Source organism: Myotis davidii, unplaced genomic scaffold (genome assembly GCF_000327345.1).
Source record: "Myotis davidii unplaced genomic scaffold, ASM32734v1 scaffold1949, whole genome shotgun sequence".
In the NCBI taxonomy this organism is placed as follows: Eukaryota; Metazoa; Chordata; class Mammalia; order Chiroptera; family Vespertilionidae; genus Myotis; species Myotis davidii.
The window spans coordinates 1,186,976-1,200,609 of NW_006300366.1; the positions used below are offsets into that span (position 1 = coordinate 1,186,976).

At 54.8% G+C, this 13,634-nt stretch overlaps 2 protein-coding genes across 4 annotated transcripts in view; both read right to left on the bottom strand.

The window, feature by feature from the left end:
* AP1G2 (adaptor related protein complex 1 gamma 2 subunit) overlaps window positions 1-7,461 on the bottom strand; it is an 8,764-nt gene extending 1,303 nt beyond the window's left edge. For 2 of the 3 annotated variants that reach the window (XM_006776806.2, XM_006776808.2), the window contains exons 1-19: window positions 6,400-7,461; window positions 5,772-5,976; window positions 5,220-5,344; window positions 4,948-5,089; window positions 4,731-4,827; window positions 4,490-4,566; window positions 4,277-4,372; window positions 3,778-3,858; window positions 3,383-3,481; window positions 3,209-3,264; window positions 2,944-3,057; window positions 2,663-2,803; window positions 2,524-2,578; window positions 2,319-2,441; window positions 1,597-1,686; window positions 1,361-1,488; window positions 1,002-1,106; window positions 539-662; window positions 320-455 (exon numbers count right to left, since the gene is read on the bottom strand). In XM_006776806.2, the coding sequence (XP_006776869.1) occupies window positions 320-455; window positions 539-662; window positions 1,002-1,106; window positions 1,361-1,488; window positions 1,597-1,686; window positions 2,319-2,441; window positions 2,524-2,578; window positions 2,663-2,803; window positions 2,944-3,057; window positions 3,209-3,264; window positions 3,383-3,481; window positions 3,778-3,858; window positions 4,277-4,372; window positions 4,490-4,566; window positions 4,731-4,827; window positions 4,948-5,089; window positions 5,220-5,344; window positions 5,772-5,975 (1,993 nt within the window). In that variant the 5' untranslated portion in view covers window position 5,976; window positions 6,400-7,461. The remainder of the gene's footprint in view (window positions 1-319; window positions 456-538; window positions 663-1,001; window positions 1,107-1,360; window positions 1,489-1,596; window positions 1,687-2,318; window positions 2,442-2,523; window positions 2,579-2,662; window positions 2,804-2,943; window positions 3,058-3,208; window positions 3,265-3,382; window positions 3,482-3,777; window positions 3,859-4,276; window positions 4,373-4,489; window positions 4,567-4,730; window positions 4,828-4,947; window positions 5,090-5,219; window positions 5,345-5,771; window positions 5,977-6,399) is intronic. The other variant, XM_006776807.2, reaches the window with a different exon arrangement.
* Window positions 7,462-7,556: 95 nt separating this feature from the next.
* JPH4 (junctophilin 4) lies at window positions 7,557-13,628 on the bottom strand. Its single transcript, XM_015572479.1, has 4 exons — window positions 13,570-13,628; window positions 10,172-10,290; window positions 9,311-9,843; window positions 7,557-8,379 (listed from the first exon to the last, which is right to left on the bottom strand). The coding sequence occupies exons 2-4, from the start codon at window positions 10,218-10,220 to the stop codon at window positions 8,296-8,298; spliced, it is 666 nt and encodes a 221-aa protein (XP_015427965.1). The 5' UTR covers window positions 10,221-10,290; window positions 13,570-13,628; the 3' UTR covers window positions 7,557-8,295.
* Between the last annotated feature and the right edge of the window lie 6 nt (window positions 13,629-13,634).

Consider the following 13,634-nt stretch of genomic DNA (forward strand, 5'->3'; position numbering starts at 1 on the left):
GAAGAACATGCCACGGGCTTGAGGTGAGAGGGTCTGAGGAGCTAGGAGGGGTCAGTGGAGTGGGTAGTAAGAAAGTATATGAGATCGGCCAGGGAGGGAACGGGGTCTTCAGGCCAGGATAAGACATCTGGAACAAAGGGAAGACATTGAAGGGTCTAGGAAGGGAGTACATGCCAGAACGCTTTTACCTACTAAGATGGGGGTGATATGGGGGGCACACAGCAGGGAAGAGGGTACCTGAACCTCAGTGCTTGGCTAAAGGGAAGAAACATATTTCTCCACCTTCCCCGCAACACATCTCCCTTTTACTGAGGCTTACCTGGGGCTAGGGGAGCACAGGGAAGGTCGAGCAGGTGTATTAAAGTGCCTTCTCGGGGGGGATCCACAGGGGGAGGCTGCTGGGAATCCTCAGAAGGCCCATCCAGGAGGTCTAACAGATCCAAGAGCTTTGAGGCCTGTGGGGAAAGGGCAGAAGGATCAGGGCTAGGCATGGAAGCCCCACCAAGTCCTCTTCCCCCTGGGGCTTCCGCCTCCTTACCTGGGGCTCTGTGGGGACAGGGGCTGGTTCCAAAAGGTGGGTTGCTTCTTTGCTCTCCTTTACTTCCTCATCAGCCTGCGGGCCACCTCGGTCCACCAGAGGCATCTTTTCTAGGATGGCCGCCCTGAGAGATGGAACGCAGGTGTGTCCCTCTGGGTGGACCCTGCACTTTTTGCAAGAGGCAGGTGGCAGGAGGAGTAAGAACATGGAGCCTGGACACATGGTGGGTTGGAAGTGCCCCTCTGACTTCCCAGGGTGGCACACTACTGATGGTTTCCAGATGAGCAAGGAGGGTTGGAAGCCAGCTTGGCTTCAATGAGCTGTGGGTGGGAGGCTCTGACTGTGATGAGGAGGGCACAAGTGAGGTTGTGACCCTTGCACCCAGAAAGGGTCTTTGGGGAGAGGGCATTTGGGGAGAGGGCAGGAATTGGGGTTCCATGCTGTGGCAGACTCCCAGTCGCACCTCATGTGGTCGTACTTCCGGAAGAGGGTGTTGTACTCCACAGCCCGCTGCTGCAGCTCCACGTCGAGGCAGCTTCCGTAGATGGACACCACCTGCCGGATGCGGCTGGGCCAGAGGGGGGTGTGTGAGTGGGAAGGGCAGTTTGCCTGGCCCTTCAACTCCAGGATGTGGCAGGGAAGGGAGAGGTCCCACAGAGCAGGGCGATGCTCATGATACTTGGCTCAAAAGGAAGAACCTAAGAATTGGGGGTAATGGGGGGTGTGCCTGGAGAGGAACTCAGAAGCTGGTGGGCAGAAGGGACATTGTCACTGGAGGCACCAAGAAGAGGGTCTCTGGGAGGGGCTGGGGCCCCTTCTTACTTGTTGTCCCCACGCAGCCGGGTGCTAAGCTTCATGAGGGCTGTGAGGGCGTATCCTCGGGTGGCTGGCAGGGACATGTGGGATTGCAGCACCCTTTCCAGTAATGCCAGCACTTCTTCTTCTTCCACCTTTGCGGGGGGTGGGGGGTTGGGGGGTGAGGCACAGATAGTGACCCTGGGCCAGCCCTGCCTTCCCCAACAAGTCCCTCCTCAGTGCACCCTCAATGCAGGTCTCACCTGAAGTGGCTCAGTCTCCTCACAGCTCCCCTCCAGCAGAAGGTCCCCGTACTCCCCAATGCACCAGGCTGCCACTTGCACCAGCGGTTGCTGTGTAGGATAAGACACATGCTGGGCCAGTGTCCCTCACTTCCAAACCCTATGACACCCCTTTAGGTTTGGAGGGGTGGGTAAAGGAAAGGAGGGGCCTCGGCACAAGGAAGTTATGTTAGTTCGTCCCCCCACTGTCCTGGTTCCTGGGCTTCCTCTGCCCTCTGGTGGCCAAGTATCAGAACTACATGGTCTAACCACAAAGGGTGCAGCAAGGATGAAGTGAGGGTCCCTAACTTCATATATGGAAAGAGGGCTACAGATACTGACTGGTATCCATTAATTCACTCGGCATTTAAGTAATAAAAAAAACAAATACATGCAGAAAGAGCTTTTATTGATCTCATTTGATCCCGCAAGACAGTTCTGGGAGGTGGGCAGGGTAGAAAGCTGAGTGTGCCAAGCATTAAGAAAGTTAAATTCGTCATCTGGTTACACAGCCAGTAGGTACCAGAACCAGAAGTCCAGATGTTCTTACTAAAAACAGGGCTCTGACCTTGAGGATGTCCTCCACTAAGAAGAAAGTTATGACTTTGAGGGAAAAACCATTGGGAACCAGGTGTCAGGAGTCGTTGGCTCAGGAAGGGCTGGGAGGGTTGGGCAGCCTGGAGTCTGGGTGATGGGAACATTACCTGGGAGATGTCCTGTGCCAGGGCACTGTAGAGGCGGCGCACAGAGTAGGCGTGTAGCTCCTGGGCCCCACCAATCAGCTGGGTCAGGTTGGCCACCGCATCATCCCGAACATGGGAGCCGGCCTGGAGTAGGGTACATGGCCAAGTCAGTGTGGCGAGCCCTGCCTACTCCTGCCCAGTTCTCGCAGGCCAGCCCCTGCCTCACCATTGTCAGCACTCGCAGGATGGTGTCTATGTGCCATCGCTTGGTTGGGGCGAACCTGGGGGACATAGGGCATTTCAGTCCTAGCAATGACCCTCCCCAGATTCCACCCTCTCTGCCTCCTGGGCACCTGTCACCTCACCTCTCTGCGGCCAGCAGGATTCCCGAGGCACAGTCTGCCCGCAGTTCAAGGGGGCAGGACTCCAGGAAGCCCTGAAGCTCTTGTGTCATGGCTCGCACGTTGGAGCTGTTCACCAGAGCCAGGCTCAGTTCCAGGGCCCGCCTGCCAGGAGAAAGATGTGTCCATAAGAGGTAACTTAGGCCTTCCTCTTCTCCAAGCCCCTGTCCTAGTCCCCTTACTCCAGCTGCTCTGAGCCGGTCCATATCTTGGCCAACAGAAGCTGGGCCTTCTGTCTGACTCACCGGCTGAGAGAGGCGTCAGGTTCCCGAAGACATTCCACCACAGTGGGCCGGTGTCGCTGCACAGCGCTGTGATCAGACTGCACCAGGCGCAGCAACGATGTCAGGGCTACGTATCTGAACAGAATGGGAGAGGCCCCATCACGCCATGGCCAGCAGCCCTCCTCCCCGCACCATTCTGCCCTGGGTACAGGGATAAGAATGAATTGGGAGGCTCTGGGAGGAGCAGGGCAGAGGGCCAACCCAGGCAGACACATGGCATTTTTACCTAATGTTCTTGTCACTGTTGAGCAGGAAGCGGCCTAGAATGTTGACAGCTAGAACCTATGGGAGGCAGAGGTCAGGGACAATTCAGGAAGGAGCGATCTGCTCATTCAGGAGTGGGGACTGCCTGCCACAGGAACTGGGTAGGAGTAGGCAGGGCTCGCTACACGTAAGGTACCCGCAGGCCAGCTGCAGAGCGGATGTCCACGATGGTGAGCACAGTCTCAAACAGGACCGCGCTGCCTGCATTCCGGCTGGTGTCTGTATTAGTGGCCACCTGAACGGATGGGACAGAAGATGCATGTGAAGTGGGCCCTGTCCTCTCCTCAAGTCTCTGGAAGGCCTCCACAATGTCACCCAGTCCTCCACCAGCTAACAAAGTTCCCTAAGCCCCCACACACTCTGGGCCAGGGGCTACCATACTGAGGCAGACTGTGTCCCTCACGGATATCACAGTCTGGAGGGAAACGGAGACCTGATTATATGGCCACCTCACGGTGTTACCCTGTGAGAGCTGCCCAGGTGGGATCACAGAGCAACATACTTAACTGGCGCCCCTCCCCAGTTCCCCACCTGGGCCAGCAAGTCATTCATGCTCTCACTGCTCTCCTCGTGGTTCCGACCCAGAATCCGAAGCAGACGAAGTATCTGGACCTGCATTTGGGTTAAAGGTGGAGAGGTTCTTAGGGTAAGGAGTGAAGGGGCTGAGGAGGAAAATCTGACATTGAGGAGAGAGAGCATTGGGAGGGTCTGGCTGGGTTCCTAGAGCCTCCCTGTCCCCCTGCCTCTGCACCATAGGTCCCTTAGGCCCTGGGAGAGGACCCAGAGATATGTGAGGCCAGGGGATTTGGGGACAGGCTGTTTTATTTTATTGTCAGTAAACTGGATTTTTTGACCTTTAGGCATCCCTTCCCTGCACTGGTCCTCGGATGACCTGGGCAGTCCTGTGCCTGCCACCCTCCCCTGCCCAAGACACTAACTGAGCCCAAGTGTTCTCCGGGAGGTGAGCACTGGCCACGGGCTTACTGCCAAGCTCTCTGTTCCAGGGCTACAGCAGAGAGGCTCAGCCCACCTGTAGGAAGGGGTCACTGACTCCAGATATGCTGTGTTCTGTGGAGTATCCCGTCGTCACCAGAGTCCGGAGGATCTGTACCAGCTGGGGCACCACCTGGAGGGAGGGCACAGCCTTATCTGGGCAGTCTTCCTAATCTTCTCCACCATCAGCCCCATTCCAACCCACTGCCCCTCTTTTCCTGGCCCAGGGCCTGTCCCTTCACCAGCCCACCTTTCGAAAGCGCTTGAGGGCTGCAGGGCTTCGTTCGCAGAGCTCTGTGATCAGCGTGATGGTGCCCAGCAGGACGCCTGGTGTCAGGGCAGGGGAAGTGAATGGTGGGCCAGGGGCACAGGAGGGTCTACTGTGTGTGTGCACATACTACCCTTCTCCAATGAGCTAAGGTTCCGGTCCCATTTTCCGCCTTCGGCCATAGCCAGAGCTGAGGAGGGGACGGGGAGCCCCGTGGTCTTACCGTGGTGACGCTCGTGAAGCAGTTTGGCACAAACTGGGAGGAAGGTGTCGGAGAGCTCAGGGACTTTTCGGATCATGTGCACTGCAGTCAGAACAGCCTGCAGAGGTCAGGGGGCTCAGAGAGGGTGGGGGTCTGCCGGGATGGGCCCCCCCGCCTCTGCCGTATGGCAACAGGACAGTTTCTGGAGGGACAAGTATCTAGAGTCCCGCCATCTCACCTTCTTACGCACATAGGGGCTTCGCTCCAGGAGCAGTTTCTCCACCTCAGTGGCCAGGTCCCGGCACATCTCGGCAGAGCCCATGGTGCTCAGAGTGCACAGGGCCAGGCCTTGCACGGCCTGAACACCCTGGTTCAGGTCGCTGCAGAGTTTTGGGAGGACAGTCAGTCGAGCCTCTAGTCCTTCCAGTACCCGCAGCAGGCAGCCCCCTGGGAGTTCCCGGTTCCCCTCTCCCATCTCCCCGATTCCGAGTGCTTCCCAGAAGCTCTCACTTCTTGATGCTGTTGGTAATGAGCAGGTGGGCATCCTGCCTCTCATCCAGTAGAAGCATGGCCCCCAGGTAGCCCACCCTCTTGTCTATGAACCTGGGGGAGGCGATCAGTTTCAGGCACTCCATCTACAGGGAGAGAGGCAGACCAGGAAGGGACAGGAGTGAAACTGGAGGCACCGACATCCCTTTTCTATCCTCCTCCTTAACACCAGGTTAACTTCTCAGGGCACCATATCCCGTCACTCTTCCTTCAGCAAAAGGAGAGGCTTAGGAAATTCAGAGCTGGTGGGTAGTTTCAAGAAAAGGAAGTTGAGGAGAATGGGAGAGGGGAGGAGGTGCCCTGGATGGGGCTGGCCAGAGAATGAAGGGTTCAGTCCACCTGATGACCAGTGGGGGCTGTAATGGGGAAGGAGGTCTGTGCTGCATGCTGTGAGCGCTTGGAACATTGTAGGATTAAAAAAATAGGGGCAGCACAAACAGGTGAGCGGGTCCAGGACCCTATCCCAGCAGCGTCCCTCACCAAACTCAGAAGGAAGGCATCCCTGGGCAGTACCTGTCCAAAGTGGGCGGGGTAGCCCAGCATGTGGACATAGAGCAGTTTGGCCAGCTGGCGGTGCCTGTGCAGCGGGTCCCCGTCGCGGAAGGAGGCCCGGATGTGGGCACACTCCTTTTGGATCACTTCCCGCTCCTGGGCCTGGGTCTTGGCCCCTCGAATCTCCTCGATGAGATCTTGAAGCTTCAGCGAAGACATCACCATCCTGGGGGTGGCGCGCGGGGAGCAGAGCCCGGTGATGGAGAGGGCCTTTACCCTCTCTGGCCGGGAGTACGGGGCCTTTCTGCCCAGGCTGGCCCGGTGCCCCGATCCCGAAGGTCGGGGTCCCACAGCTGCTCGGACACCGAGCCTGCATTCACCTTTCCCCACGTGAGTCTCCAGACCCCGCCCCCTTCTCCCCGCCCGAGGCGACCCCCACTACGCATGCGTCCCCGCCCCGCCCTGCACCCGCTCCTACTGAGCATGCGGCGGAGCCCCGCCTATTTGCCCCCCTCCGCCCCACCTGGTTCCCCATCCCGAGCTCAGCCATGCCTTTCCTTGCAGGGCTCCGCGCTGTTTCTCCCGCGGGACCCCTCCCCACGCTCACATCCTAGGGCCCAGCTCCCCCAGCACCAGACGCCAGCCTCACCTGGCTTCGGTCTCCACTGCGCTCCGCTCCCCCAGGCGTTTCCTGGTGCAGGGCCGGGCGGGGGTTGGTGCTCGGGCTGGTCCTTCCCTCTCCCCGCCCCCATCACGGGACCCCGCCCCCCGGGGGCCGCCCTGCTGAGCTGTCTTGGGTACTCTGACCTCAGGCTTTGGAGTTTAGGGGAAGAACTCTCAACTACAGAGAAGCCTTGAGACTGCTGGCAGGCCGGAGGTTCCCCAGGAGGGCTCCACGCGGGGATCCTCGGAGAGCTTAGGTTTGAAAACATCGCACCCCAAAGGAGATGACAGTCCCCCCCCTTTTTTGAACTTTTTTATTAATATATTTTTTTTGTTAAATTTCTTTGTATTTTTTTTTCCTGCAAGACTTGGTGTTGGCGGCACTGTTGTAGTTTAACTTCAATCCCAAATTCCATGAAATAGAAATCAGAAGTAAAGGCTGAGAGGGGAGGAAGAAAGGTGGCAGGCCAAGGAGTAAACAGAGTTTGACTAGAAAAAAAGAAGAGAGAGAGAGAGTGAGAGAGAGAGAGAGAGAGAGAGTGGTGGGCATTCCCAGGCAAGGCCATTCCTTGAGGGAGGGGTTTGGCAGGCAGCTTGCCTCTGCCTCATGCAGGGGAGGGAGGAAAGATCCCCTGGGACCTTACAGTCCCCTCTTCCTAGGGCTTCCTGCCCCCAGGGGAAAAGTTAGTACCAGGGATCAGCCACAACCTCAAACAGGGCTCTCCGCCCACCTCTGCCCTGCCTGGAAAGTGCATGATACATTGGCTTCCAGTGATCCCCTTTTTCTGTTTACCCATTTCACAAGATTCTGATATGATGCGGGAAGAGATATAACCCACTTAGAGATTAAGCTTGTCACAACTTTTGCTGCCCTGTGAGTTCCTGTCAACTAACTGGTCGGGTTCCATTCCCCAAAACTGCCTTCCCCAACACAACTGCCAGAGTTGGGGAGTGGTGTCCTTGTTCAAGTGCCTCTAGCCCTCTGCAGTAGGAATGTCTTCTTCAGGCCCCTTAGAAATTTAATCAAAGGCCACAAGTGAGTCCAGACCAACCAAATAAATTCTTAGGGGAGAGAGAAGGGTGGGAGAGGTCCGTGGGTGGACTTGGCTGCATTGGGCTCTTTCTTTCCTTTACACATTGCTCTTGACCAGGCATGCCACCCTAGGGGGTTGGATGAGGGGCTGGCAGTTGAGGAAAGAAAGTGGGAGATGCTAAGAGTCTTCCCTCTTCATTTCCCTTCATATCTCTTTTTCAGGGAAGGATGGGATTAGGGAAGAACCTATCTCAATGCTTGGAGGGGAGATAGGATCCTCCAAAGTCAGAGATGGTGACTGTACCTCCTCCAGCTTTTTCACTAGGCCTCAGAGGGGCAACAGGGCCCTGGGTTAGGGGGCCACAGAGCTCGACCAGTGCCTTGACCAGTATAGTCACTCCTCCATTTTCTTCCTCCTTTCCACTCACCTTCCAGGAGACGCCTCAGGACACCAAAACCCCACCCTCATCCAAGTTCAGGTCTAAAGAAAAGATGGGCAGGGTGTGGGGCAATGGTCTGACTTAGATTTGTGTGTCTCAGAGAAGAGAGCAACTCTGAGCAAGAAAAGCCCTTCATATGTAAACAATCTAGAGAAAGAAAGAGTTGGGGTGGGAAAGGGAGCGAGGAAGACAGAGACAGATCCAGAATAAATGAGAGAATCTGAAAGGAGAGCAGGAAAGAAAAAGCAAGAGACAAAAACAAAGGGAAACAGAAAAGGAAAGGGAGAAGAGAAAAAAAGAAAGAAAGGAGAAAACACAAGCAGGAGGAGGAAACGAAAAAAAAAAAAAAAGGCAGATCAAAGGAGTGAAGAGGCAGCAACCAAAGCCAGAATTAGGCCAGGCAGGAGCCTTAGGTGAGGAGCTGGGAGAACAGGAACGCCAGGCTGAGGTCCAGGAGGGCCACGGCTCCCACCACCAGGGGGTTGGCAGCTCCCTAGAGAGACAGGGAAAATGTAGGCTCAGTCCCTGAGCACCAGGTCCAGTGACGGGTCCCACCTTCCTGCCCTGGCCAAGGTGGCAAAGCAGAAGGATCCCAGACGCCTCTCCTTAGAAGCCAGAGCATGGGGATCACCGACTTTTGTCTTGGATTACAAAACACTCCTCTTCTCCCAGCCAGGGCCTCCCTTTCCCTCTGGCTCCTTTAAGTCAGGAATAACCCTTCCTCCCTCCTCCTTCCACTCTACTCCCACCAGCATGTCACATGGCCCAGGCAGAAGGTGTCTGGCCTTAGTAGCATACATTGGCAGCAGCAGCTGGTACTGCAGTAAAGCAGAAAGGGATGAGGATGTGGTTGCTAGGAAACAGAAGGCCTGGAGTCCAATCAGAGCAGAGGGTTCTGGGGAAACTCCACCCCTCCTAGTTTTCTGCCTTCTTTCCTATTTCCCTTCTTCCCAGAAGAGGGAGGGAGGATTGGGGTAGGGAGGGAACAAACTTTTCCTTTTTTATTTCTGGGCACCAAAGAGAGAAAGTGTGGAGGTGGGGTGGGGGTGGAGTAGGAAACTGAGAGCTGGAAATGACATGGAAGGAGAACAGGGAAAGACATTCTGGCTCCACCGTTAACTATTCATTGGTAACCTTGGGCTAGTTACTTTAAGTGCTCTGTGACTCAGTTTCCTTTTCTGTCAAAAGAGGGAGTTGGACATGAAGGTCTCTAAGGTTTCTGCCAGCTCTCACGTTTTTCAATATTTTTGAGGGAGGATATGGTGTAAGACTGGGCAGGCACAGAAAAAGCTGAATCCAAATCAAAATCCTCCGGGATCAGAGGGAGGACTGGAAAGGAGGAGAGGCAAGGCTTTTCGGAGAAGAGGGGCAGAGAGGAGTGAGACTCAGAGGGCACAAGGCGGGATGAAGGGTGTCTGTCTTACCGGCTGGGCTGGCCTCTCGGTGGCAGCTTGCTCCTCTCGCTCTTCCATCCGGCACCCAGCTTCAGGACCCCTTGAGGAGGGGCCCCTCAGGACTGGTGTGGCCAGGGGCTCAGGCTCCGAGGCCCCTAGGGTCCTTATGAGGGGCAGGGGCTCTTCATCTTCCCCCTCTTCCTCGCGAAGACTTCCGGAACTGTCACTGCAGCGTCCAAGGAGTGGGGAACCGTCTCGGGGTCCTGGGCCCTGGATCCCAGCCTCATCCTCGGCCTCATAGCCAGCTAGTTCCTCTGCCCGCTCACCCGGGCCCCCCCACTCCTCAGGCCAAGTTTTAGGGCTGGAGAAGGGACCCCGGTCCCCTCCAGGAGGCAGTGGGTTCCGGCAGGCTGGGGGTCGCCAGGGTTGGCGGCAGGAGGCAGGACTGCTGGGCAGTTCAGGGGAGCCCTCTGAGGGGGTCAGTCCGTTCTCGTACACCCCAGGGCTGTCCTCATCCAAGGGCTCTGTGTCGGAACCTTCTGAGTCCTGCCTGGGTCTGCGGCCTGGGGCAGGGACAGCTAAGAATCAGAGGGGCTAACCTGCCTTGGACTGCAAAAGCTACCGCTTTATCCCTCCAACCGGACACCTCCCAGGACTTTGGTATCCCCAAACTCACAGCCAATCATCGCAAGACCCAACTCCTTGTCCGTATTACCCTGTTTCATCAATTCTCAGTTCTTTTCCCTACCCTGCCACCCTCTGTCCTCGCAAACCCTCCTATCTTGGCTTTCCCATCCCCAGCCTCCTGTGGGGATTCCCTTCCCCTTCCCCCCAACCCACCGCCCAGCTCCCCAGGGGGCCCACCCCCACCCCCAGCTGCCCATGCCTCACCTGGGGCCTCTAACATGGGTTGCAGGTCCTGGGCTATCAGTTTGGCCATTCGAGCAGCCTCCACAGCCTTCTCAGCAACACTGCTGGCTGCTACTGCCTTGAGAAGGGCGTCTGCTGCCCTGTCAGGTTCCAGGGACAGGGTTTTAGCAGATCTGCTCAGACGTTCCAGCCCCCAGCCCAGTCCCCACCACAGCACATCCCCTGTCCCGCAGGGCAGCGGCCCTTTGGTTTCTTCTCCTAGACCTGGGCTGTGCCTGCTGTCCTCACACTCTCCTGGTCCTCTCACACCCTTCCACCATCACATCCTGTAGTGACACTTCCCTTCAAGCTACAGGCCAGGCCGGCCCTCCCCTGCTGCCCTCAACCCTATTACAGTATTCCATTCCTGTTCTGCTCCCTTCCTACTAAGAACGGAAACCTTACTCTTTTCGCACATCCCTCTGCAGTCCCACTGGCTTGGTGCTTATAAGCTAGGCCTGCCTGCCCTCTTTACTGTTGGCCCCTCCTGTTGTTATCAACTCCTCTCACCCTCCCTGGGGTCACACAGCTTTTTGTGGGGTCCAGGATGTTTTTCTGTACCTCAACTCTGCCCTTCTGACAGCGTTGCCCTCCCCCCTCCTAGCCCTTACTCTAAGCCAGTGGTCGCCAACCTTTCGAACCTCACGGACCACCGGTTGGCGACCGCTGCTCTAATCTCTTAGTTAAAAGAAAATGTATCCTATATTTTCTCTTAAGCTGGAAAGATCATGTTATTTTTTTCCTCAAACCTTCCCCAGCATCCCACCGAAAAGCACAAAACACATTTACACTATAGTACACAAAAACCTACTATATCAGAGGCTGCTGAGTTGAAATGACAAGATTCCACTATTCTCCTACCTAAGTCCACACTATCTTTAAGGTCAGCCACCCTTTCCCCGTGTTAGGAGCCTTTGCCTCCTCCCCCACTGCCGCCGCTAGCCCTTACTGAATCCTGCCTCTCCTTGCAGATTTCCTGACATGAGAATCTCACATCTTGCTTTTCCTCAGCCTCTTCATTTATTAGATTGTTCTCAGCTTCCTCACTGCCACCGCCCCCTGCCCCATCTCATTCTTTCTGAACTCTGGAAGTGGAGTAAGGGTGGGTCCCCCCTTTTGCTATTATCTATTCTCTCTCCCTGCCAACAGGCATGCTTTCTCACCACTGGGACATTCTACCTTCTGGGTAAGCTCCTGGTCTCCCTTCTACAGACCGCCTCCCATCCCGCCCTGCTCCCTAGGGACAGGTTACCTTGAAGCATTATCAATCCTTTCCCTGCTGTTGTTTCCCAGTTCTCTCTCTGATATCAGACACTTTTTAAAAATTTCCCTTCCCCTTCACCCTCTGTTGTTAATGGTAGATGCCTTGTAATCATTAAATTAGTTCTGTAATTCTGACTGATATACTTGCCACGGGTTTGAATGGATCAAGACCCATGATTTCCTCTGGCCCAGGCCCCTTTAATCTGGCCTAGGAAGACAGTCTAAGTATGGGGGTAGGGAGAAGGATGGTGGTGTCCACTGCAGACTTAGGTCCACCTGCTCTGCCTATACCTTGGAAAATATGGTCAGCCTCCTCCCATCAAACCTGGTGGGTCAAGGACTGTAAGAGCCTGCTTGGAGGGACCTCAGATAATGCTATTTTCCCATCTTAGGGCTTTCAGACTCTATATGACCAGTCCTTTCCTAAAACTGAGCTGGTCTTAGGGTTTAGGGCAGGGGATGAGGATCCTAGTCTTGAGATGCATTGAGTTCTGTTGATGGTAAAACAAACAAACAAACAAAAACCCGACAATACTGACTATGTTTTTGAGTGGGGAGGCTGTGGATGATCAAGTCCAGGCAGTAGACCCAGTCTGTGCTTAGGCATCAGTCTAGGCTCAGGCTACTTGGCAAAGGCATTTGCTGCTAAGGCTCCGCTGTTTCCATGGCAACTCACAGCCAATCAGGTTTGCCAGGCCTGTTGCTGGGGAGACCAACCAGCCTCCTCCCACTGCTTGATCTTCCAGCTATTGAGATCCATTTGTTTTCCCTGCACATGCCCACTCCCCATCTAGCCTAAAGTGCTCCCTGGTGCTCTGCCTTCCCCCTCCCCTGGCTTAAGGCCCTGGACTCTAACCTTCCAGATGCTCACACATGTATACAGATAGACATTCTCTGGCTCAGGCATCTAGTGTGGATATGACATGTACACACACACATCCCTTGTCACCCATTATGCAAATCCACTGAAGTATATTTAGACATATCTTGATCTCTGATCCTCTGAATCAGTCTCAGTATTAAACAAAATCCCTCAACTGTGCCCTCCCCTTTAAATAAAATCTAATATAAAAAATTCATATGTGTGAGTTGCATAAATCAGGGGCCTGTGGATTTCGTTACAAATGGATGTTTGGCTCTCGTTAGATCTGGGCTACCTACCCCAGTCATCACAAGTCATCTGTAGCTATTAAACCCTTAAAACATGGCTAACCTGAATTGAAATGATGTGCTATAGGTGTAAAATACATACTAGATGTCAAAGATTTAGTAAAAAAAAAAAAAAGGAGGGGTTGTAAAATATCTCATTTATAATTACATATTGACCGTGGTTTGAAGTGGCAATATTTTGGATGTATTGGTTTAAATAAAAACATATTATTCAAGTGCACCTAATCTGTTTCTTTTTATTTTTTCATATGGTTACTAGAAGATTTAAAATCATGTATTTGCCTTACATTATACCAGACAGCTCTGCTTTAAATAACAAGGTTCCTGAGGGATGAAAATGTAATCTGATTTGCAGAAAAAAAATTTCATTTACCAGCAAGCCTCCTCCCTCCAAATCTTTATCAGTGGGTAAAGAACAGGAGGCAGAGGAGGCAAAGCTGAGGCACTTGGAAAATACGGTCCTTTTATGTGGATAAGTCAGCCCAAGGCCCCAGGGCTGCAATGCTATGGGCCTGTGGGCAGGCTGAACTGTGGTTAGGAATGCCAGCTCTTTCTCCTTGCCCAGGGCTGCTGCTCCCCACCTGAGGCCTGAAGGCTAGATTAGGTGCAAGGAGAGGAAGACTAGGGACATATCTGAGTTCTAAGAGGTTTCTGGGTCTGCACAAGGCAGTGCTCGTTGCTAATCCCACACATAATGACACATGTCCCCACAAAAGACACTGAGACACACTCACATTCTAACACGGCTTCCCTCAAATACCCAGCCACGCACAGTTACACCTACAACCACCTGTAGCAGCGCTACAACTGCCTGGCCCTAGGCCTGCTCTTCCCCCCTAGGCCCGAGGCCGCGGGTCTGGGTCCTCCTTTAGGCACCAACCCCTTCCCTTCTCCCCAGGATACCTTCTCCCCTTAGCCCAGCTTTGGCCCCTGCATCCGATGCCCACCTGGCAGCGGCAATCTCCTGGCGCTGGCGGGCAGCACTCACTGCTCGACGGGCGCCCTCGACGGC